General features: G+C 38.6%; 2 protein-coding genes across 2 annotated transcripts in view; one reads left to right on the forward strand and one right to left on the reverse strand.

Moving 5' to 3' along the window:
* Positions 1-14980, forward strand: part of trpm1a (transient receptor potential cation channel, subfamily M, member 1a) — a 28042-nt gene extending 13062 nt beyond the window's left edge. Inside the window, exons 11-28 of the mRNA XM_072659751.1 lie at positions 886-1053; positions 2116-2250; positions 2406-2456; positions 2655-2795; positions 3362-3391; positions 3818-4107; positions 6446-6674; positions 6853-6984; positions 7536-7673; positions 8584-8712; positions 8802-9050; positions 9488-9662; positions 10086-10106; positions 10217-10361; positions 11656-11861; positions 11967-12099; positions 13779-14331; positions 14368-14980. Of these exons, the coding sequence (XP_072515852.1) occupies positions 886-1053; positions 2116-2250; positions 2406-2456; positions 2655-2795; positions 3362-3391; positions 3818-4107; positions 6446-6674; positions 6853-6984; positions 7536-7673; positions 8584-8712; positions 8802-9050; positions 9488-9662; positions 10086-10106; positions 10217-10361; positions 11656-11861; positions 11967-12099; positions 13779-14331; positions 14368-14934 (3492 nt within the window). The 3' untranslated portion in view covers positions 14935-14980. The remainder of the gene's footprint in view (positions 1-885; positions 1054-2115; positions 2251-2405; positions 2457-2654; positions 2796-3361; positions 3392-3817; positions 4108-6445; positions 6675-6852; positions 6985-7535; positions 7674-8583; positions 8713-8801; positions 9051-9487; positions 9663-10085; positions 10107-10216; positions 10362-11655; positions 11862-11966; positions 12100-13778; positions 14332-14367) is intronic.
* Positions 14981-16375: 1395 nt separating this feature from the next.
* rab8b (RAB8B, member RAS oncogene family) lies at positions 16376-22490 on the reverse strand. The gene is made up of 8 exons (XM_072660469.1): positions 22245-22490; positions 20817-20877; positions 20680-20740; positions 20438-20515; positions 20224-20313; positions 20052-20117; positions 19883-19933; positions 16376-18679 (listed from the first exon to the last, which is right to left on the reverse strand). The coding sequence occupies exons 1-8, from the start codon at positions 22366-22368 to the stop codon at positions 18590-18592; spliced, it is 621 nt and encodes a 206-aa protein (XP_072516570.1). The 5' UTR covers positions 22369-22490; the 3' UTR covers positions 16376-18589.
* Positions 22491-22993: the final 503 nt, after the last annotated feature.

Genomic DNA, 22993 nt, shown 5'->3' on the forward strand with positions numbered 1-22993 from the left:
AACTCATGATGATTTTGCTTTGTGGCATGGTGCATTATTATGCTAGAGGTAGCCATTAGAAGCTGGGTAAATTGTGGCCAAAGAATACACATGATATACTCAAAAAGACTGTTGCATTTAAGTGATGATCGAATGCCTAATAAGCTCAAAGTGCACAACTAAAACATTCCCCAACCCATTACACCACCTTTACCCATTCTGGACTATTGACACAAATCAGGTTGGATCTTAAGTTTGGGGTCAGGTTGGTAAAATTCTGACACTACCCAGGCATTCTGAATTGTTCCCAGTGGGCTGATCTTGCAAGGTCCATTTCTTTTCTTTTTTTTACTCCACCTCATTTTTCCAGTTTTCAAGTGTATGTTTTGGTAAGCATTTGCACACTGCAGCCTCCGCTTTCTCTTCTTGGCTGACAGAAGTGAAACTCGAAATGGTATTTTGCTATAGCACATCTACCACAAGGTTCAACATATTTTGCTCACCACAATAGTATAGAGTAATTATCCGAGTTACTGTAGCCTTTCTGTCAGCACCAGTCATTCACCGTTGTCCTCTCTCATTAGCCCGGTGTCTCTAGCTGTAGAACTGCCGCTGAATAGTTGTTTTAAATTTATCATAGTATTCTGAGTAAATTTTGAGGCTGTTGTTCACCTACTATAATGCAAGTCAAAATAACTGAAATAATATTCTATTGTATCTTTGCTGGCCTGTATTTGCATGATTTTATCCACTGTACTGATGACACTGATTGGATGATTAGATAATTGTATGAATGAGCAGGTGTATAAGTGTGGTTAGTGGTTAGGGAGTGTGTATATGTATATTATATGAAAAGTAATAATTTCCTTCTACGCATGACAAATTCTTGAATCTTGTATCTTTCAGCCTGCTGGTTCTCTGCCCACTTCAGCCACTGTACCACAAGAGAGGCCCAAAAGCCCAACTCGTGGCAGCAAGGGAAAAGCAGCCCGGGCCAAAAAAGGCAGAAGAGGCAAACCTAAACCTGAACCCCCTGAGGAGACAGACCCCCGAAAACTAGAGCTGCTCAACTGGGTAACATTTCTCTTTTGATTGTTCTGTACAAAGTAGGTATGTAAGCTGGCGATTTGATTTTTTTTTAATGATTCAACTATTGTGGTAGGAATTAGAATTGGTTGTAGAAGTTCTGTACATACACAAATATGACTTTGTTGTGGAATATACTATAAAAAAATAAGTATAAGTAACTCATATTTAATCGAATATTACTATATATAATAATATACAATAAACAGTACTGTAATGTATATTACTGTAATCTGCCATTTCCTTCAGAATTAATAAAGTGCTATCTAATATCAATATTGTTAGTTATTGTTATTGTTGTATTGTTTTATACAAAAAAAGCAATTTTTGAAAATATGAGTTTCTAAAAAAGACTGGTTAAAAGACTCCAAACAACAATGCAAAACCCATAAGACCACAACTGCCCCTTTCAGATAAACAGCACACTTCGAGAAAAAAGATAGCCAAGCTCCAATCTTGCTTCACATCGGAAAACATCACCAGGTGTTTTTCTGCATCCTTCCACTTTGAGAAGATCTGGAGGGTCTGAAAGGATGATCAAGAAGCCCCTACTGAGAAAAGCAAAAAACAAAATAGAGATACAATTGCAAATTAATCAAAGAAGCTGCTGGTGTTCTTAGAACAACCATGGAGTATGGATGGTCAGAAGCAGAAAGTACAGAAGCATGTTAACTTGGATGGTCAGAAGCAGAAAATACTTCCTTTAAGATTAGTTTGTAGGTGTGGACCTATTGGACAACTGAAAGCAAGTCTCCTGAAAATAAAGGGAGCTATAATAAAGGCCCAGTGTAATGCACAGAATACTGAGCAGTGTGATATTATATTTAGCTATTCAGGCTTCTGTATAATTTTCTGTTTAATCTATGTTTTCTACATTTTCCTCTTTCACCTACAAATGAATAATGGCTGTTTTGAGTACTAATGAATGAAGGCTGGTGTCTGCTCAATATATTTGCTCAATACAGTATACAGTAATATTGATGTTTCTTGTATCTTCCTGGTCCTCAAATACTACATAATTGTATGTATGTGTGTGTTTGGGTGTGTCAGGTGAACTCACTGGAACAAGCAATGATGGACGCATTAGTTTTAGACAGAGTGGACTTTGTGAAGCTCCTGATTGAGAATGGTGTCAACATTCACCATTTCCTTACCATTCCACGTCTGGAAGAGCTCTATAACACAGTGAGCGCTCACACACATACACACACACATTGAAAAGCCCCTTTTATGGATTTTCTGCCTAGAGAGTGGTTAGGAGTTGTGTAATTGATAACGGTACAGAGCTTGTAAGCATTTTGCCTGTCTGCTGTATTTTATTATCTGCTTTTGTCTTATAGAGACTGGGGCCGACAAACACACTGCATTTTGTGGTCAGAGATGTTAAAAAGGTACATGCTGATATTTCACGCCACAGTGTGTGTTACTTATTTGTGTGTGTCAAAGAACGTCACATTACAATGGTTAAAAGCACACAGTGTTTTAGTGAAAGTTAACTTCCAGACTGGGATCTTGTTGTTCGTTACATTGATATAGTGATATAATGAAGCCACAGTTTTGTAATGTTCCCACACTCATTCCCTTTTTAGGGAAACCTCCCACCAGATTACCAGATCACCCTGATTGACATTGGTTTAGTTCTGGAGTTTCTTATGGGTGGCGCTTATCGATGTAACTACACCAGGAAGAGCTTTCGCACCCTCTACAATAACCTTTATGGTTTAAAAAGGGTAAGTTGAACTAACTGTAAAATCTCTATGTCTAATATAATGTTACCATACTTGACTTACCATGACTTGGCTAAAAACCAAATGTATATGAATTTCTGCATATCTGAAATACTGTTGATTAGCCAAGGTTTGTTTAAAGTTTTGACCTGGATTTACAAGGCCAATGTAAGTAGGAAGCTTACAGCTGCCAACTTAACATTCTGCAATCTGCATGTATAAGTTAACACACACCTGCCTCAAATTGTGTTGAGTTGTTAAGTAAACTCAAATAGATTCATAAAACAGGCAAAAGTATTCTAGCAACAAATGGTAGAAGCAGTCATCCTGACCCTGACTCTTTGCCCATTTTATGTTTTTTTATATGGATGGTTTAGTCATGCAGTTTGCATAATGTTCATGTGGCAGTTGAAAGCCTCCTTACTTGTCATTTACATAAGCCTGCAAAACTAAATAGGCAAACTACTAGGGCAGCAAGCATGGCTATAACTAATCTTAATATTATAATATGTAGGTTCCAGAAAATATCTATATTTATTTCAACTTATTTCAACTCTGTTTTATTGTAGCCCAAAGCCCTCAAGCTACTAGGGATGGAGGTATGAGACACATTACTCAGTTATATCTGTCATTGCAAGCAATATTGGATGATACACCACAAGGCCAAAACCCTGTACACAGACATTTTTAATTTGATGGTTTTTATTTTTGTCTCATCCATTTCTAACTTGTACATGTTCATACAACCAATTAGTCTCCACTGACAAATACTGGCTGTAGAGTGGATCCTGAGTGGCAGAACTAGTCATTTTCAATGTGACACTGTTTTGGGATAGAATCTTTCCAACAAAGTCAAATTTCAACCCTGACAAAGCTGTCCTGGCCAACTGTAAGTGCTGTTATTATGACATAAGCTCATCAGACCACTGAATGTTGAAGCACATAGCACATAAAATCATTTGTCCTTGAAACACTCAACTTTACCTACCAAACTGCCTACATCTGTTTTCCATTGTCCCGGTCAGGACGATGAGCCACGGCCTAAGGGCAAGAAAAAGAAGAAAAAGAAAGAAGAGGAGATTGATATTGATGTGGATGATCCAGAGGTCAGCCGCTTCCAGTACCCCTTCCATGAACTGATGGTGTGGGCCGTGTTGATGAAGCGCCAAAAGATGGCACTCTTTCTGTGGCAGAGGGGTGAAGAGGCCATGGCTAAAGCACTGGTGGCCTGCAAGCTGTACAAGGCCATGGCACATGAATCTTCCCAAAGTGAATTGGTGGATGATATTTCTCAGGACTTGGACAATAATTCAAAGTGAGGCATTATTAATAGCCACTTAATAATACTGTGCAGTATTTTAATGGGTTTTAAAGGGTTCTCAGTGCTGGTGCTGTAGTCTCACAGTTCTGAACATTTAGAAATGTTTTCCTGCAACACCCCTGTTTCAACTAATTAGAAATGACCCTTTCTCCTTGATTTGTAAGTGCTGGGGAAAACACTAAACAGTGCAGGGAAAAGGTACTTCAGGGCCAGCACTAAGAACCAGTATGGTAGTGGAAAAACTAAGATAGTCCAGACATATTTCTATATTCAGTTGCAGGAAAACGTTAGTGAATCTTTTGAACTGATTTGGATTTCTAATAAAATGTGATTTGTTCATTGTAAATCAAAAGAATAGACAAACACAGTAAATCTAAAACAATAACACACAAACAGTACTCCTCATGTCTATTACAAGTTTCTGTTCCTCCTATTGTGCTGAGACATTCTCAACAGAGACACAGTAATGACACATTAGTATGTGGTGCTGATATGAGCGTCTCTGACTTTGCATGGTTTTGGGTTTTACAAAAATCATTATCATTGTCGTCCAAATAAATCTGGCCCAGATTTAATAAATATTGGACACAAATTGTGAAATTGACACTATGGGGACTACAGTCTATTCGGTGGCTAATGTGGGAATAATACACTGCTCAAAAAAATAAAGGGAACACTTAAACAACACAATATAACTCCAAGTAAATCAAACTTTTGTGGAATCAAACTGTCCACTTAGGAAGCAACACTGATTGACAATCAATTTCACATGCTGTTGTGCAAATGGAATAAACAACAGATGGAAATTATTGGCAATTAGCAAGACACACTCAATAAAGGAGTGGTTCTGCAGGTGGGGACCACAGACCACTTCTTAGTACCTATGCTTTCTGGCTGATGTTTTGATCACTTTTGAATGTTGGTGGTGCTTTCACACTCGTGGTAGCATGAGACGGACTCTACAACCCACACAAGTGGCTCAGGTAGTGCAGCTCATCCAGGATGGCACATCAATGCGAGCTGTGGCAAGAAGGTTTGCTGTGTCTGTCAGCGTAGTGTCCAGAGGCTGGAGGTGCTACCAGGAGACAGGCCAGTACACCAGGAGACGTGGAGGAGGCCGTAGGAGGGCAACAACCCAGCAGCAGGACCGCTACCTCAGCCTTTGTGCAAGGAGGAACAGGAGGAGCACTGCCAGAGCCCTGCAAAGTGACCTCCAGCAGGCCACAAATGTGCATGTGTCTGCACAAATTTAGTTAGAAACCGACTCCATGAGGATGGTATGAGGGCCCGACGTCTACAGATGGGGGTTGTGCTTACAGCCCGACACCGTGCAGGACGCTTGGCATTTGCCAGAGAACACCAGGATTGGCAAATTCGCCACTGGCGCCCTGTGCTCTTTACAGAGGAAAAGAAGGTTCACACTGAGCACATGTGACAGACGTGACAGAGTCTGGAGACACCGTGGAGAGCGATCTGCTGCCTGCAACATCCTTCAGCATGACCGGTTTGGCAGTGGGTCAGTAATGGTGTGGGGTGGCATTTCTTTGGAGGGCCGCACAGCCCTCCATGTGCTCGCCAGAGGTAGCCTAACTGCCATTAGGTACCGAGATGAGATCCTCAGACCCCTTGTGAGACCATATGCTGGTGCGATTGGCCCTGGGTTCCTCCTAATGCAGGACAATGCTAGACCTCATGTGGATGGAGTGTGTCAGCAGTTCCTGCAAGATGAAGGCATTGAAGCTATGGACTGGCCCGCCCGTTCCCCAGACCTGAATCCGATTGAGCACATCTGGGACATCATGTATCGCTCCATCCACCAACGTCACGTTGCACCACAGACTGTCCAGGAGTTAGTGGATGCTTTAGTCCAGGTCTGGGAGGAGATCCCTCAGGAGACCATCCACCACCTCATCAGGAGCATGCCCAGGCGTTGTAGGGAGGTCATACAGGCACGTGGAGGCCACACACAATACTGAGCCTCATTTTGACTTGTTTTAAGGACATTACATCAAAGTTGGATCAGCCTGTAGTGTGTTTTTCCACTTTAATTTTGTGTGTGACTCCAAATCCAGGCCTCCATTGGTTAATAAGTTTGATTTCCATTGATGATTTTTGTGTGATTTTGTTGTCAGCACATTCAACTTTGTACAGAACAAATTATTCAATGAGACTATTTCATTCATTTAGATCTAGGATGTGTTATTTGAGTGTTCCCTTTATTTTTTTTGAGCAGTGCATATTACTAATCGTAATCGTACAAAATCTAAAACAGTAAGAAAGGTAAAATGCTTTACACTCACAACCCCTTTCTCTCTCACACAATCTCTTTTAGGGAGTTTGGCCAGTTAGCATATGAACTATTAGATCAGTCTTACAAGCATGATGAGCAGGTGGCCATGAAGCTGCTGACCTACGAGCTGAAGAACTGGAGTAACTCTACCTGCCTAAAACTAGCTGTGGCAGCCAAGCACAGAGACTTCATTGCCCATACCTGCAGCCAAATGTTGCTCACTGACATGTGGATGGGCTGCCTGAGAATGGGCAAGAGCAATGGCCTGAAGGTACAGAAAAAATCATAGTAAATTAAACAGTTCATAGTTTATTGCCTGATTAAGTAAAAATTAAGTGAAGTATCGAGTATCCTGAGATTTGAACACATGACTTTCTGGTTCCTGGCACATCTCACTTAATAATATACTATCAGCTGCCTATTGTGCTACATATTAATTATTTTTGCAGGTGATTCTTGGCATTATTTTCCCTCCTGCCATTCTTCTTTTGGACTTTCGGATAGGCGATGACATATCTTACCATGGCTCCAAAGAAACAGAGGAGTCAAAAGATAAAGAGGATGATACCAAATCGAACAAGGTGAAGCAAATGAAAATACTTGTTTAAGATTTCCTCTGTGGCCATTTATTGAAATTTTTAACCAATTATTTTATCACTAAAAAGAGACAAGAATAATGACACTGATTTTGGCAGACTTTTATGACTATTAACCTTCCGCAGTATACTACCTTTTACATATGCTTGGATACCTTTCAACAGTTGCTTAAGGCATTTGAAGTTTATCATACAATTAATGTTGTTTAAACGTTGGAGATCAAATTTTGGCAGATAAAATGACAAAAATGTAATGCAAATAGATGCCGGAATATTATTTTTAAACAAATACATAGATACACTATTTGTACTTTTTAGTGTCTAGTATGTAATATTAAATTATAACAAAAATCTTTTAGCACATATTATGATCAATATGCTTTATATGTTTTACAGCAAAAATATTCAATTACAGTATACATGGACTAGTAATCTACTCCATACCCAAATTATCACTAGTGTACACTGTATTATTCTCTACAGTGGGATTGAGATGATAGTCATATGGTAGAGGTTTATTTTGTCATATTTGTTAGGACGGAGCTGTGAACATGGATACAACATCCAAGAAAGGTGATGAGGAAGATACCAAAAAGAAGCACAAGAGAGTGCCGATTGGGAAGAAGATTTATTATTTTTACAACGCCCCATTTACCAAATTCTGGTTCAATACGGTATGTGGTATTTCACAACTTTAAAATGTTCTTTCAAGAGAGCAGTTCTACCCACCTGACTTGCAGTCTGGAATTTGTATGGAATAATCATTCCAACATTTCTTTGAGAGCCTAATATACAGGTGCAATCAAAATTATTCAACCACCATTGCAAATTAAGTTTTTTAGCAAAATGTACTTTCAGCTCAAAGTACATTACAACCGATCAAACAAGAACAAAAATTTGTGTGCTTTCTCCAAATGCAACTCAAAATAACACTTTTAAAAACTTCTGCAGTCTCAGGATTATTCAACACCTTCATTCCAAGCATATTTGGTATTTAGTAGATCACCCTTTTGCTGTTATAACTTCTGCAAATCTGATGCACAGGCAGACACCAGCTTCTGGTAGCATTCCTGAGGAATCTTATGCCAATGAAGAATTTCAATTTTTATGAGTAGTGGCCTCCAGTTCACTAATATTCTTGGGTTTGCATGCTGCAACCAACTTCATATCCCACCAAAGATTTTCTGTGAGGTTCATGTCAGGTGACTGTGACTATGACCATCACCATGCTTTCACTGTAGACGGTATTCTTTTTAATTTATGCTTCCTCCTCCGACATAGTTGTGGCCCAAAATGTTCTGGAATTAAATCTTTTTACATTAACTTCCACTGAAATTAAGCTTTTTTGCTTCTGCTGTGAAGCTGTCATTTTGTAAATGTAAGATCTTTGTGTGACATGGGTGAGAAAAAAGTGAAAAAGTGAACAATCCTCTACATGAAACAAACAAACATTTTAGCACTTTTCAGAGCACAATTTCAAAACATGAATTATTTTTTTCATTTTAATCTTTTTGGCAATGTTAAATTAAGCAAATTAAGGAAATGTGTTTTATGTAGAGGATTAACTTATTTTCTGTTTTACAGATTGCTTACCTTGTGTACCTCATGCTATATAATTACATAATCCTTGTGAAAATGGAGCGATGGCCATCACTGCAGGAGTGGATAGTCATCTCATACATCATCACATTGGGACTGGAAAAAGTTAGACAGGTGAAACCTATGTTTTGTCTCGAAACTACATTATATAGGTAATAAGAAACAAGAATCTGATGTGTGTGTGTGTGTGTGTGTGTGTGTAGATCCTCATGTCAGAGCCAGGAAAGCTGAAACAAAAGATTAATGTGTGGCTAGAAGACTACTGGAACATCACAGACCTGGTGGCCATTACCATGTTTCTGTTAGGCCTGTTGCTGCGGCTACAGAACACATACATGGGGTATGGAAGGGTCATCTACTGTGTGGACATAATTTTCTGGTACATCCGGGTCCTTGATATCTTCGGTGTGAACAAGTACTTGGGACCGTATGTCATGATGATTGGCAAAATGGTGAGCACTGTCAACAGGTCTTGTGTTGTCTGAAATTTTAAATACTGAAATACTTTAAATTAAATACTTTTAATTAAGTGAAATAAGGACATTTTATGACCCTCCCCTTTTCTTAAACGACCCATATCACAGAAAACCCTGTGTCTTGCACACATAACCTACAACTCTTTAACAATGCCGACACTCTGTCCTTGTCCAAGCCAAATATATACAAGATAAAAGGTATTTAAATAGAGTCCAGTAATTGTCAGTGTTTAAAATTCAGATACTGTAACAGTTTAAGTAACATTTTTGCATAAGTGTTTTTTGTAACAGTCGATGAATTTTTATTTTGTTTAAACAAAGACATAGCTTTATGAATGTCTGTATGGGTGTGTGTGTGTGTGTGTGTGTGTGTGTGTGTGTGTGTGTGTGTTTGTGTTTGTGTTTGTGTACAGATGATTGACATGCTGTACTTTGTGGTGATCATGCTGGTGGTGTTAATGAGTTTCGGCGTAGCACGACAGGCTATTCTGCACCCAGATGAAGAGCCGACGTGGCGCCTGGCCAGGAACATCTTCTACATGCCCTATTGGATGATCTATGGAGAGGTGTTTGCAGACTCGATAGACCGTAAGACTAGAATTCATAGTAAGATTCCGTTTCCTGATTCATGGACGAATGATCCGTTACGACTCCATTCTAGCCCCTCATGTGTAACTATAGTCTTCATGATCCATTATTTCTAATGCAGGATTCAGGGATTTTCACTTTCTGATGACTCATTCCATTCATCGGTGTGTGCTGGACTGGGTGTGTGATTGTGCCCTTCCTTCCTTCCCACTGCTAGTGTCTTGAGATATTACACAACATTTAGTCAGTTGTGTTTTTGAGGTGTTATGCTCTGCTTTATACGTGTTAAATATACTTTGTTTTACATTCATTTAATGATTACTGCTTGTCAGTGTTGTAGTCAAACTAAAAATTATTCTATTTTCATATTCTCTGTTCTTTTTTTTTTTTTATAATGTCTTTGGGGCATACCACAATAATAAGTCTATGCAATGGAGATCAATCGTGAGTATTATTCCACTATGCTAAAATCCCCTCAGTTGAACGATATACTTACCATTAGTAAATGAAGGGTTCTGTCAAAATAGCAATTTAAATGAGTTTTGCTTTGCCAGCACCCTGTGGTGAAAATATGTATGACGAAGATGGAAAGAAACTGCCTCCATGCATCCCCGGAGCCTGGCTAACACCTGCCATCATGGCCTGCTACCTACTGGTAGCTAACATCCTACTGGTTAATCTTCTCATCGCTGTATTTAAGTGAGTCAGAAAAAAAAAAGAATATTACCTGTACGTTTTCAGTCAGTGAACAATGCCCTCACTTGTTCATGGTAAAATCATGTTAAATAACAGCACAGACTTATACATTACTTCTGAATTCTCCACAATCATTTTCTTTGAATGAAGCAGTCAGTTCAATGAAGCATCTTGTTAACCAGGCCAGGATTAAGCCTCGTCATGGCAGAGTGGTATTGGTAATTTGGAAGCTTTAATCTCTGTTCGTGTAACCGGCCCTTAGTGTCATATGCATATTTAACGTTAAAAAAGTAATACCATTTCCTTGATTAATACCATTCAGTGATTTCACCTGACATTTGCAAAACTGGTCACCAATCTTAGCCTCACGCAGTACTTACAAAATATTTCATTATTCAAAAATACAGTTTACAAGATTTGTAATACATACATCCATGACTAAAATGAAACAAATTTGGGATATAAAAATAATATTTTTTATTGACTGAGGGTGAAGCTAATATGAGCACTCAATGTAATGTGGTTAATTCATTGACCCTAACATTTGCTCTCATTTGTTGAAATTCAAAAAAAAAAAAAAATTTACATAGTTGCAAATACAGGATATGTTGATGTTAATCATTTTAAAACTGATCTGCCAGAAAACATGCCCATGTGGGGCTTGTATGGTTGTCCCAACTGGGAACCAGAACGTTTTGTTCATGGGTTCCATGTTGGCCCCACTTTTGAATGCCCCACCAGGGTTAGGAAGGGTTAAATATAGGCCCCATCTGGGTTGTATACTGCACATGGGGCATAGATGGGACACATGTGAGATTAGGTTAGACAATAACAATGCGGCACATTTGAGGAGCCCAACTTGGTCCTAGTAAAAATGCATTTATAAACCCACTCAGAACCCATGCCCACCTGGAACCCAATTAGCACACATTCCACCCATGTGAGCCCCTTGGCTGGGCTGTGAGTGTGATCTCCCTCATAGTTTAATCCAGAATTTTTTTCTGTATTAAAAAGTAAATAAAATCAACACTGCACTTCAGACAATCAGGACAGTATGTGTCTGAGCTACTCTGTAACATCTTTTTTATCTCACTTAATCATTCAGACTGATTTACTGCCAAGGGTGTTTACAGTGTAGGTGTGTTGTAGAAACTTAGGAAGTAGTGTTTACAGGTGGCTGTGACTGACTGAGAGACAGGTTGATCATTTTAAACGGTCAATTTGCTATGTATGGTTAACAGTATTAAGTCTAATGGACATTGTGAAGGTAACAGATGTCATTTGATGTCCTAAACAGCAACACATTCTTTGAGGTGAAGTCCATCTCAAATCAAGTGTGGAAGTTCCAGCGCTATCAGCTGATCATGACCTTCCACGACCGACCTGTTCTTCCTCCTCCTCTCATAATTTTCAGCCACATCTACATTATGCTGAAGCGCTTGTGCTGTCGATGTAAAAAGAAGAAAATGGAAGGAGAACTGGATGAAAGAGATCGTGGACTCAGTAATTCACTGCCCATTTTATCTCATTGCTTCTACTTATTATTAGCACTGCGTGTAACAGTCTTGTAATGTTTAATAATTTTTGCATTCTGCTCACAATTTTCAGAACTGATTCTGAGTCCTGATGAGTTGAAGTATTTGTATGAGTTTGAAGAGCAGTGTGTGGAAGAGTACTTCAGGGAGAAGGAGGATGAGGAGCAGTCATCCAATGATGAGCGCATTAGAGTCACTTCAGAAAGGTTTGTTGCTACGGGGCAATCCAAGTTTAATCGAGACTTGATTTGTGATCTCAATACAATTTAGTGCTCAATGAATGCTCATCTGTTCCTAAAAGACTTTGGAAGCAATTCCACACAGGGATTCCCTCTTTAGTTGTGTATTTTTAAGTTCTTTACTTCTTCAGATCTTATGTTATCTGACTTGCGTACGTAGGTAAGTATTGACTAGCATTTGAAGCATTGCTCCTTCCTTAAATGAAGGAGCTGATTCCAGTTTAGAGTCATCTAAGTAAAAGACCATCTTTAGTTCAGTATCTATACAGTTGTTTTTATTGGAGTTTGCTTAACCACCTGGGACCCTGCTTCCTCATATGGGGACCTTACATTTCTGCTTCTCTGCACCCTTTGGCCTCATATGAGGACATTTTGCAAAAACACCTTCCTGTAGACTAAGTTTAGTTTTTATACTTGTATGGTCCTACTAATCCCAAACAGAAGAAATAAAAAATGCACAAACCAAGCAAAAGTCCAGGTTTCAGGAGGTTAAATAGGTTAAAAAGAAAACTGTTTCACTTTTTAAATGGATAAATGAATTTTAGCGTAAGCTGTGAAAATACGATCAGCAACATCAACATTCCGGTTCATTTAATATTTCTAAGTAATAGAAATTTGCCATTTATCTGTTTTTTTTCTTATAACTGAAACATTCTATGCATACAGTTCAAGTAATAGTTTAGGCAAAGAACAAATTTACACGTCTGTTTGTTTCTTTATTTTCACTGGGGCTCTGGGACTTGTGTAGGTGATAGTTAATTGAAGCTTGTAGCCACCATTTATATTTATGGCATTTAAGAGATATTCTTACCTGAAGCAACTTACAATATGAATTATAATAAAATGACATCAGTATGTCATATGGTTTCTAACACCATATGGCATACTGTGTTATCTACACTGTCTGGTAAAAAATGCTAAAAAGGCATATATATGTCATACATTTATGTTTAGCAACTGCTTCATTTTAGCAGCAATCTGTGTATGAACACCCCTTTTTTGGAATTAACACAGCCCATTATATCAGCTCCACTTGCCATATAAGAGCACTTTGTTGTTCAAGATTTACAGACTGTAGTCCATCTGTTTCCCTGCATACTTTGTTAGCCTCCTTTCAGCCTGTTCTTTAACACACTCCACATTCTCCAGTCATTCTCCGCACTGCTGCTGGAGTTATGTCCACTCAATGTCCACTCTATTAGACTAGTTGGTCCCCCTTGTGGATGTAAAGTCAGATACAGAAGCTCATATGTTTGCTGCACAGTTTGTGTTGGTCATATAATTCTTCATAAGTGGTCACAGGATGCCGCACACAGGACGCTGTTGGCTGGATATTTCTGGTTGGTAGATTGTTCTCAGCAGTGATGCTGAGGTGTTTAAAAAAATCCAGTGATACTGCTGTGTCTGTTCCACTTGTGTCAGCGCAACACTCTAACATGCCATTAACATGCCAGTGTCACTGCAGTGCTGAGAATGACCCACCACTCAAATAATACCTGCTCTGTGGTGGTACCGTGGGGTACCGTGGGGCACTGAATTGGAAATTACTTACTAGCATGAGTCTTGTACCTAACTCTAGACACCTAAAATCTTGGTTGATTGAGCAATTTTAAATAGAATGTTATTATTGTTGTTGGCATACACAGGGTGGAGAATATGTCCATGCGCCTGGAGGAAGTAAACGAAAGGGAGCACACCATGAAGGCCTCTCTGCAGACAGTGGATCTGCGCTTGGGTCAGCTAGAAGAATTCTCTGGCCGCATGATGCATGCTCTGGAGCGGCTTGCTGGAATTGAACAATCAGACCTCATTCGGACGCATTCTGGTGGCTCAGCCATGGGCGACTGTTTACTTCACCGCCAAAGCAGCATAAACAGCAATGATGGATACAGCCTGTTCCGATTTCATCTGGATACTGAGGACCGCACCGCTGCAGATGAAGCCATGGGTGACAACAGGGGCCATGGGACTCCTGAAAGGCATGGCAGCTTGTGTGGCAGCGAGCCTCATCTTGTCACACACGGAGTATCTTCCTTTGGCACCATGCTGGACGTGCTTCCGATGCAGCAGAGGAGGCGCTCTACCTCCAGTGTGGACATTCTCATATCCCCCTGTAATCCACAGGAGGAGGAGCAGAATTGTCAAAGGCCAAGATTGAACTCGACCGAGCCCCCAAAAAATCCACATGCCCTGCTGGATGCAGCATTGGAGCGAGCTGGCGTCATAGTGGGGAAGACGAGGCTGGAGACTGTGGTTTCGTATCCTCTGGAGCGGGCACAGTCACTACGACAGTATCCCACTGGAGGACTGAAGAATTTACTTTCACCCGAAAATAGGGCCTGGAGCACCATGGTCTATTCACCGGTGGGACAACCAAGACTAAGGACACAAGGGGATACCTGGGCATCAGAACCCTGCAATTTACAGGATCAGGTGAGCAGGTCACCAACAACAGGTCGCTGGGCTCCTCGCTTTGAGTACAAAGTTCATCCTTGTATGTTCGGACACATGACCAGAATATCTGCAGAGAAGCTCTTTGAAGGACCAGCAGGGTCATGGGGAAAAGAGAACAAAGAGGATGGACAAGGAAAAGAGATGACTGAAACAGACGAGAAAGAAATGGCAGATTCAGATAAGTTGTTAGTAGCTGAAGACAGGATATATCCGGCGCTTAGGTCCAAGAGTCTCAATACTAACCCCCGGAAGTTAAAGGCCTTAGGAGACAGCCTGGAAAAACCTCGAACGGCCTGCAGCGTGAAGGACCTGGTTGGAGCTTTTGAGATTAATGCAAATGACCAATAATCTTTTATAGAAACACCTAACATTCAGCAGGACACAGAATAGTTTACTGAATTTCAGAACTTGAAGAACATCTAACATGAATTTTATTCTGATGAACAATTAGTTGTACCTGTTCCTATAATGTGTCTGTGTACATATAAATATAAAACAGATCTTTCTTCTAAGAAAAAGGGACAATATCTACCTCTGTGCAATGATTAACATAGCAGTTATTACACAGCAAAATAAAAGGATGTGATATTACACTAATGTATTATAATGATTAAAAAACACTTTATGTGAATGTTACTCTCCTTATACTTGCAGAAAAAGTGGAAAAAGTATAATTTGTACATATTATTTCCTGTTTACACTTATAATAATAAACAATTATTTAGGACCAGGCTCCTTAAAGTGTGTCCGATAGGCCAAAGTTGTCCAGTGACAGTGTGTGATTAGGCCCACCAGAAAGTTCTTATTTTTTCCCACTCATGAGTGACTGACCATTACATAACTTACTACATTCCACCACAAACATTTTACTTCAGCCCTGATGTTTTAGTCTTTTTTGTAACTCTTCAAATAATTACATAAAAAAAACCCATAAAAAACATAAATTTATGTACAAAAGATAGTTTAATCAGTTTACAATTTATATATATATATATATATATATATATATATATATATATATATATATATATATATATATATATATATATAACAGAATAAACACAGGAATTAAGGAAGACATACACGTTAAAAAGTACTTATTCAAGATACAGAAGATTAAGTATTAAGTACATTATTAAGACCAGTTTTTCTATGGGAGACTGAGTGCTGTCATTGTTACATTGAAAATTATGCAAATGTGCCAGCATGCATATTCAAATTTGGACCATGGAGGTTATTAACAATGCCACACAGATGAGGGGCATTGCCAGACTATTTGTCTGATCGGAGGCAGTATCACTCAGGCCCAAACAGCCAATATAACTCAAGCAGTCATGTACCCTTCAACAAAAATCAGTAGAATGTGTAATAAAATTAATACATGATAACTGGAGTGGTTGACTTCCACGGATCTGCTGGGATCTGTCTTTGCGATTGGAGTTTAATATTTTCAAGATTAAGTTTCCTCAGTACTGTTCCACACATCAGCACTGCAGTAGCATAATTTATTGCAAGTGATTAAGACAGAGCCCTCCTTCCAATAGGGTCTCAGTGGTTTAAGTCATGGCAACCACAAACATAAAACAGCAAATAGTGCAAGGACAGAAAATACTGTTGCAGTGGTGCTGTAAACACTACACAATAAATTCACACTTATGGAATCTTATAAAAAGAGGAATTAGAAAAGGTAAAACATCAAAACTGTAAATACACACTATATATATATATATATATATATATATATATATATATATATATATATATATATATATATATATATATATTAAAAGTAATAACATCATGTTGTGTCAGAACAGGTTAACATATTTAAAAGTGGTTTTATGGAGTGGTAAGAAACAGGTGCTTCCTTGGATAAAGTATAAAAATATAATAACATTAGTAAACATAATAATGTGAATTATTATTCAGGGCCCAGCTGAGGCAAAGCTGGCTGCTGCTTCAAGAAGCATTTGGACAAGAGTCTTCCCCATCTCTCCCCATTCCCCGTCTACACTGTGTGTGTGTGTGTGTGTGTGTGTGTGTACACAATCAAAATAAATGGAATGTACATAATGTTACAGATTTTTTCCCAAAAACACAATTCGCTACAAGAGGAATGGGGGGGGGGGGGCATTCAGCATAAGCACATAAGAATAATGAAATAATAATGAGAGGTCCCAATCAGTTTTCATGTAGTTTGCCATGTTAATATTTATGAGTAGCCTTCCTTTAAGAATAAAAGAAAACCTTCATGGCCCTAAAGGACACTAACAACAGGTCGGACCCATCCCACAGTGTCATTCGTTTTCAGTAACTTTGGTCTCTTATTTTAACGGTGGCATCAGTTAGGAAAACAAGAAGACTGCATTCTGTAAAATATTGCACTTTTCTGCAATTTAACACTGGTCTGCTTTGGAGCAGTGTGGAAAGGTGAGCATATGCTTTCCATACATAAATTATTCTTAAAACTCTTAGAAAATAACCTGCATATATATTCAATGTAAACATATTCAAACATCATTTCTCTTAAAAAAAATAAGCTTACCTAAAGGGCCCATATCCCACATTTCTTGTATTTTCGTTGTAACACAGTAAGCGCCATTTACAATATACAACATTTGTCCCTTAGAATTAAACAGGCTGTTTTTGTTACAGCACCGTTGATACTGATAAAAGATTAACAAGCTCTGTTCTGACTGCGCTGTGCTGTGTCTCATTCAAATATCACTCAAACACTTCTGAGAACTGCATTATGAATGGGGGAGCTAAACGGCAGTCAGCCGTGTAAAGGAGCTGGTTCTCATAACATAAAAAAATTAATTCAAAACAAACTGTTTTTGCAGCTAAGGCTTTTTTTACACAGCAGGTAAAAGTGGCTTAAGTTCAATATTTTTGCTCAAATGTGACAGATTTGTTACTTGCATGGCAAAGTACACAGAAAACACACTAATCGTGAAATTTTCAATTCCGATTTGGGCCACATTTATATTGTGTCCTAAAATCTGATACGCATTTGGTATGTGGCAATGTGACCTAAGTCTGAACAGCCATGTTGGAATTCATGCGAAAGTTGCATAAGTCTAGCTCAAGCTTTACGGGAATGTCATTAAAATGGCCACTACTCATCAAAGCAACATGGCACTTAATGAGCGATTAAACCCAGGTTAAACCAAGAGAAAAGAGAAAAAAAAGGGGGAAAAAGGGAGTCAAAGGAGCCTCTTCACACAAATCGAGGCTCTGCATTCAGTATTCTATGTGCCTTTTCTAACATTCTCCTTCACAGCAGGTAAATGGAAAAAAATAGAGGGTTTGTTCTCTGTTTGATTGTCTTTCACAGTTAAACACAGAACTATGCAATGATTACATTTTCATGTAAGTCAATTTGAGCACTTTGTTTTAGTTTTTACTGTCCGTCCTACAGCAAGTTTCACCTGCTGTGTGAACGCAGCCTTAGTTTCCAAATATGTACAAGGGAGCTTTACATTCTCCTCCCTCTTTAGTAAAATGAGGGAAGGTCAGTTTTCCATGATAGGGCCATGTTAAGAAATCCTTCAGGGTAATCAATAAATATCCTTCAGTCCATAGTTCCCTTAACTTGATAACCAAGATGGGTCATTTATGCCAGTACTGTTCCACCTAAGGTAGTACTGGTACTTATTCACCCAGTATGTTCTGTTCCTTCACAATGCCATGTAAAACTAATAAAATACAACTAATAACTTCAAGTGTAATGTTATAATGTTGCTTTAACAATGTTTCCTCAAAAATGCCTAGGAGCTTTGGTAGCATCTGCTGAGGCTGACCAGGAAGGTTTTACAGCGTTCAGGGGCACTAATAAGAACACAGCTAAGCTCTTCCTTTGGCTTTTGAACCTTCAGTATGCATTTCTGTGGAAGAATGTCCAGAGCTCTCAGCAGCAGCTCACACTCCAGAGGTACTGTAGGCTGTCCTACATCCATGAATGCTGAGCTCCAAAATTTATATATAGAGAAGAGTTTAGAGATTAGAGAAGAGTGCAGCGGAAGAAACTTGGCTTCTTGGAGCGATTCTCAGTGATCTTGACTGGGCCTCCTCCTGATGGATTATTTTCATTCTACACACAGAAAACCAAAAACAAATAGGCATTCAGTTTTAATGGCAGTAGTCGCACCAAAAAGTTTAGGCTAAATATTTTAAGGCCAATTTGTTTATGTAAACTTTCAGCATTTGTACACAGTCATTTGGTAGATAACTGTAGTAAAGGTAAAGGTGCACGTATTTGTCACTGTACAGTGTACACTGTACAGCGAAATGTGTCCTCCGCATTTAACCCATCTGGTAGTGAACACACACTCACACACACACATGTGTTAGGGGCAGTGAGTACACACACACACCCAGAGCGGTGGGCAGCCAACTCCAGCGCCCGGGGAGCAGAGAGGGTAAAGGGCCTTGCTCAAGGGCCCAACAGTGGCAGCTTGCCGAGCCCGGGAATCGAACCCACAACCCTGTTATCGATATCCCTGCGCTCTAACCGCTGAGCCACCACTGCAGACTGCAGTACTTTGTAGGAAGCAAGTGGACAGACTACTTTAGAAATAATAAGCATTTACCGCCCTAACACATACATTAACAAGACTGACAAACATGGTGGAGAAAGTACAAAACATTTGTATTATAGTGAAAGTAGTAATACTTCTGGTACTATATATATATATATATATATATATATTGCAAGAAAAAGTAAGTGAACGCTTTGGGATTACCTGTAATTATGCATTGACTTACTAAAAAAAAAATGTTATCTTAGTTGTAATTATAGTCAAACACAATCTATCTAAAACAATAAACACAAACAGTTCTACTGTTTAAGTATCTTATTGAGCATGTTGATTTCCCCTTTCTCCTGTAAAATGTTTTTTTTATGTGTTGCTACTGATGTATTTAGTCTATGATTACATGTTCTGTGATAAATATTGTGTATCGTAAAAAATGTCAGTATTTTTACCATATCACCCAGTTCAAACCAAATTTATTACTACAGCACTACAGTTACAGCGCTGACATGCTTGTAAAGTTCACTCCATGCACCTTATTACACTTTTCATGTTTAATGCCACCTCATTATTTTCAGTTTTACAACTAAATCTTTTATTTCTCATTTTCATGAGTACAAATCCACAAGTACTTGTATAATTGTGTATTTCAATATCCAAACTGACAGTACTATTGAGTTACTGCAGTTACTATGCTATATGATTTGAATAAAAAAAAAAGTTTTATTTCTGTACAATATCCACAGACAAATAAAACTCACCATTTTCCTATTAAGTCTGGTCATAATATCTCTGCTGAGAGTGAAGAATGCCTGAGATAAAATAAGTCGTAATACAATTAGCACATAACAGATCTATATGGCAATTTATATATATATATATACTAAAATATATCCATTAACAAGCACATATACACATATTTTCTCTTACCTCTTCCACATTTGTGCTGGACTTAGCACTAGTCTCTAAGAACTTGATACCATAGTCAATGGCTAGCTGTAGAACATTCAGAAACAAATGCATAAATAGACCACCAGGTTCCCCTCAGAGCTTCTAATATAAACAAAAAAATCAATTAGTATTTTAAATTGCCACTACTGACCTTTTCCCCTCTTTCTTTTGATACTTGTCTCTTATCATTCATGTCACATTTGTTCCCCAGAATCATTCGCTCCACATCAGATGATGCATGCTGTTAATGAGTAAAGTACAACAGAGAGAAAATACATTTATTCACTTTTGCTAGCAGCCTATCAATGCCATTTTAAGACATTCATAAAACTCTTTGTCAGAAATGTCATTCATTAGGATCTCACCTCCTCAATGTTTCTGATCCAGTTCTTAATGTTGTCAAATGACTTCTCATTAGTGATATCATATACCAGCATGATGCCCTGAAACATAAAAACAGCACAGGAAGACTGCAGATTTTTTACAGTATATTACAGAGATTACATTTCATAGTCTCGTTCATTGTGTAAAATAGTACTTAAGCAGTGGTGGTGTAATGCAAATATTCACTTTTATTAGTGCAAGTTAAAGCATGCGCAAACCTCACCATTGCTCCTCTATAATAAGCTGTGGTAATGGTTCTAAATCTCTCCTGTCCTGCTGTATCCCTGTAAAACACACACAAACATTGATATCCAGTCTCATTTTTGCAACCCGAATGAGTACATCCTTCCTGAGACTCACCAAATCTGAAGCTTGATTTTCTTGCCATCCAACTCAATTGTTCTAATTTTAAAGTCAATTCCTGCAACAAGAGTAAAACAAATATATCAAGATGTGAAATAGCTTCTCTAACTGATGCAAACACTGCTTTTATAACCTCCACAAAAATGTGCAGCAATGTGGCAGTGTGTTTACTGGGTAACCTCCGAAATGCAAAGAGTAGAAAGGTTGCAAAATTAAACATCTTCCTGATCCCTTCCTTTTGACATGTAAGCCACTATATTATTGTATTGCTGCATTAAGTCGCCCTCAAACAAGTCAATAAGTTGTCTTCAATGGGAATTGAAACTGCTCCCAGTTATGACAACTAAGAGAACTTGGCAGCTCAAGAGCAGTCTGTCCAAAGAAAGCTTTGACAGGATATGGGCCAGGAAGTGAAACAGCAGCATTGTCCATAGCAATAGGGGAAGTCTGTGGCACAGCAACAACTAAAGTTCAAGGAACTCTCAAATGCTTTCAGACAGGAAAAGTCCAAAAGCAAAACCAGTTGACTACAACAGAAAATGACAGCTGACTGTCATGTGTTTCTCAAAAGCAGCAAGCACTGTGAGCAGAAAAAAACTCCATTATATGCGAATATTGTTCACTAAATAACTTCGCATATTGACGCATATTTCTCTAATTAATGGGTAACCAAGATATGCTTAAAGTAGTGTTTACTGATAGTTTTACTAGGGAGAGTGAAGAAATACATTTTCCATTGAAAGCTTTGGAAAGTACTATCAGTTTCGGTCAGTGGGGTATTTTCCAACATTGTGGGTGTGAGGTTTTCTTGATGATTGAAACAAGACATCTAGCTAACTTCAATATCTATCAACTGTAATCAGGGGAGCCCCCTCTTTTTCCTTGAAACTTGTTAGTTGTCTTTACTCCTTACTATGTCACAAATGACCACACAGCAAGCATATTTAAACCAAATTAGACTTATGTAGCTAACTTGCTATGTTGCATATCAGTTCCCTTTACTCAAACCATTAACTGGCTAGCGAAATTGCTAATCTAGCTAGTCAGACACGCGTTACTGGAACGATCTTTTTTCGGTCCTCACTGGAAGTGTATGCCAACTTTAGTTTTTACATCGCAAATTAAGAACCAGCGAACCAGCAAGTCATTAAACTGAAATGCAGCAAAGCCGTTAGCTACCTCAGCTACCTGAGCTATGCTAACAAACTAGCTAGCTAGCTAGGGCGAAGCTGTAAAAACGGAAGGCCTCTTCCTGTCACTCAACTTAGTGGTTCTTCTCAGCTACCTTCGAGTTTCAGACACGAAATGTTACAGTACTTAGCTAGCTTAAGTTACCACAGTAGAAAATGGTTAGTATCGTCTTCGCATTCGGAATCAATGTGACTCTGATGGTTATGTCAAATAAAAAGCATTTCAGAAACTGACCTATTGTGGAAATAAAGGTGGTGTTGAAAGCGTCCTCACTAAACCGAAACAGTAGACATGTCTTGCCAACTCCGCTGTCTCCAATGAGCAATAGTTTAAATAGATAATCGTAGGTCTTTGCCATATCTGCGCCGATGTATTTAGACAGCTAGCTACCTCGGCTAAGTTGGTAGCAAAGTAGCGGTATTTGACTAACGGTTCATAAAAATGTTGGTGAACTAGTCTTTCCGACCACTACACTGAGGAGGAAGAGGCTGGGTGTGTGTCGACTGACGTCATACCCTTAGCCCGGACTTTTACCCATAATATTCAACTATGGGAATCTCTCCTAAATTGCTACAGTGAAGAAAATGCTACACACTATGTACAAATATCACCACACTTATCATATTTTTAGAGTTTGTTCAGAGAAATGTAATTGGACCAAATAAGATATAATAACTGCGTCTGTGTTTTTTGTTCGTGGAAAAAGTACACCGAAAGTATGCTTTTGAATAAGTATAAGCGCCAATTGAGTCAAATCTGACTCAATTAAACGTGAGAGTAGTCAAAATTACACTTGAGTAAAAGTCATCATACACAAGCATATAGATCTAAAATGTTTAACACATTAAGAGAATGTGTGGTGAAATAACTAATAAGCACACTCTTGCACAATGTCAGTGTACATTAGCTTATATGAAGATGTACGTTTAAATCGTGGTACGTGGTAATCAATTGATTAAAAAAACTAATAATGAATAATGAAT

Source organism: Salminus brasiliensis, chromosome 17 (assembly GCF_030463535.1).
Source record: "Salminus brasiliensis chromosome 17, fSalBra1.hap2, whole genome shotgun sequence".
NCBI classification, from domain to species: Eukaryota; Metazoa; Chordata; class Actinopteri; order Characiformes; family Bryconidae; genus Salminus; species Salminus brasiliensis.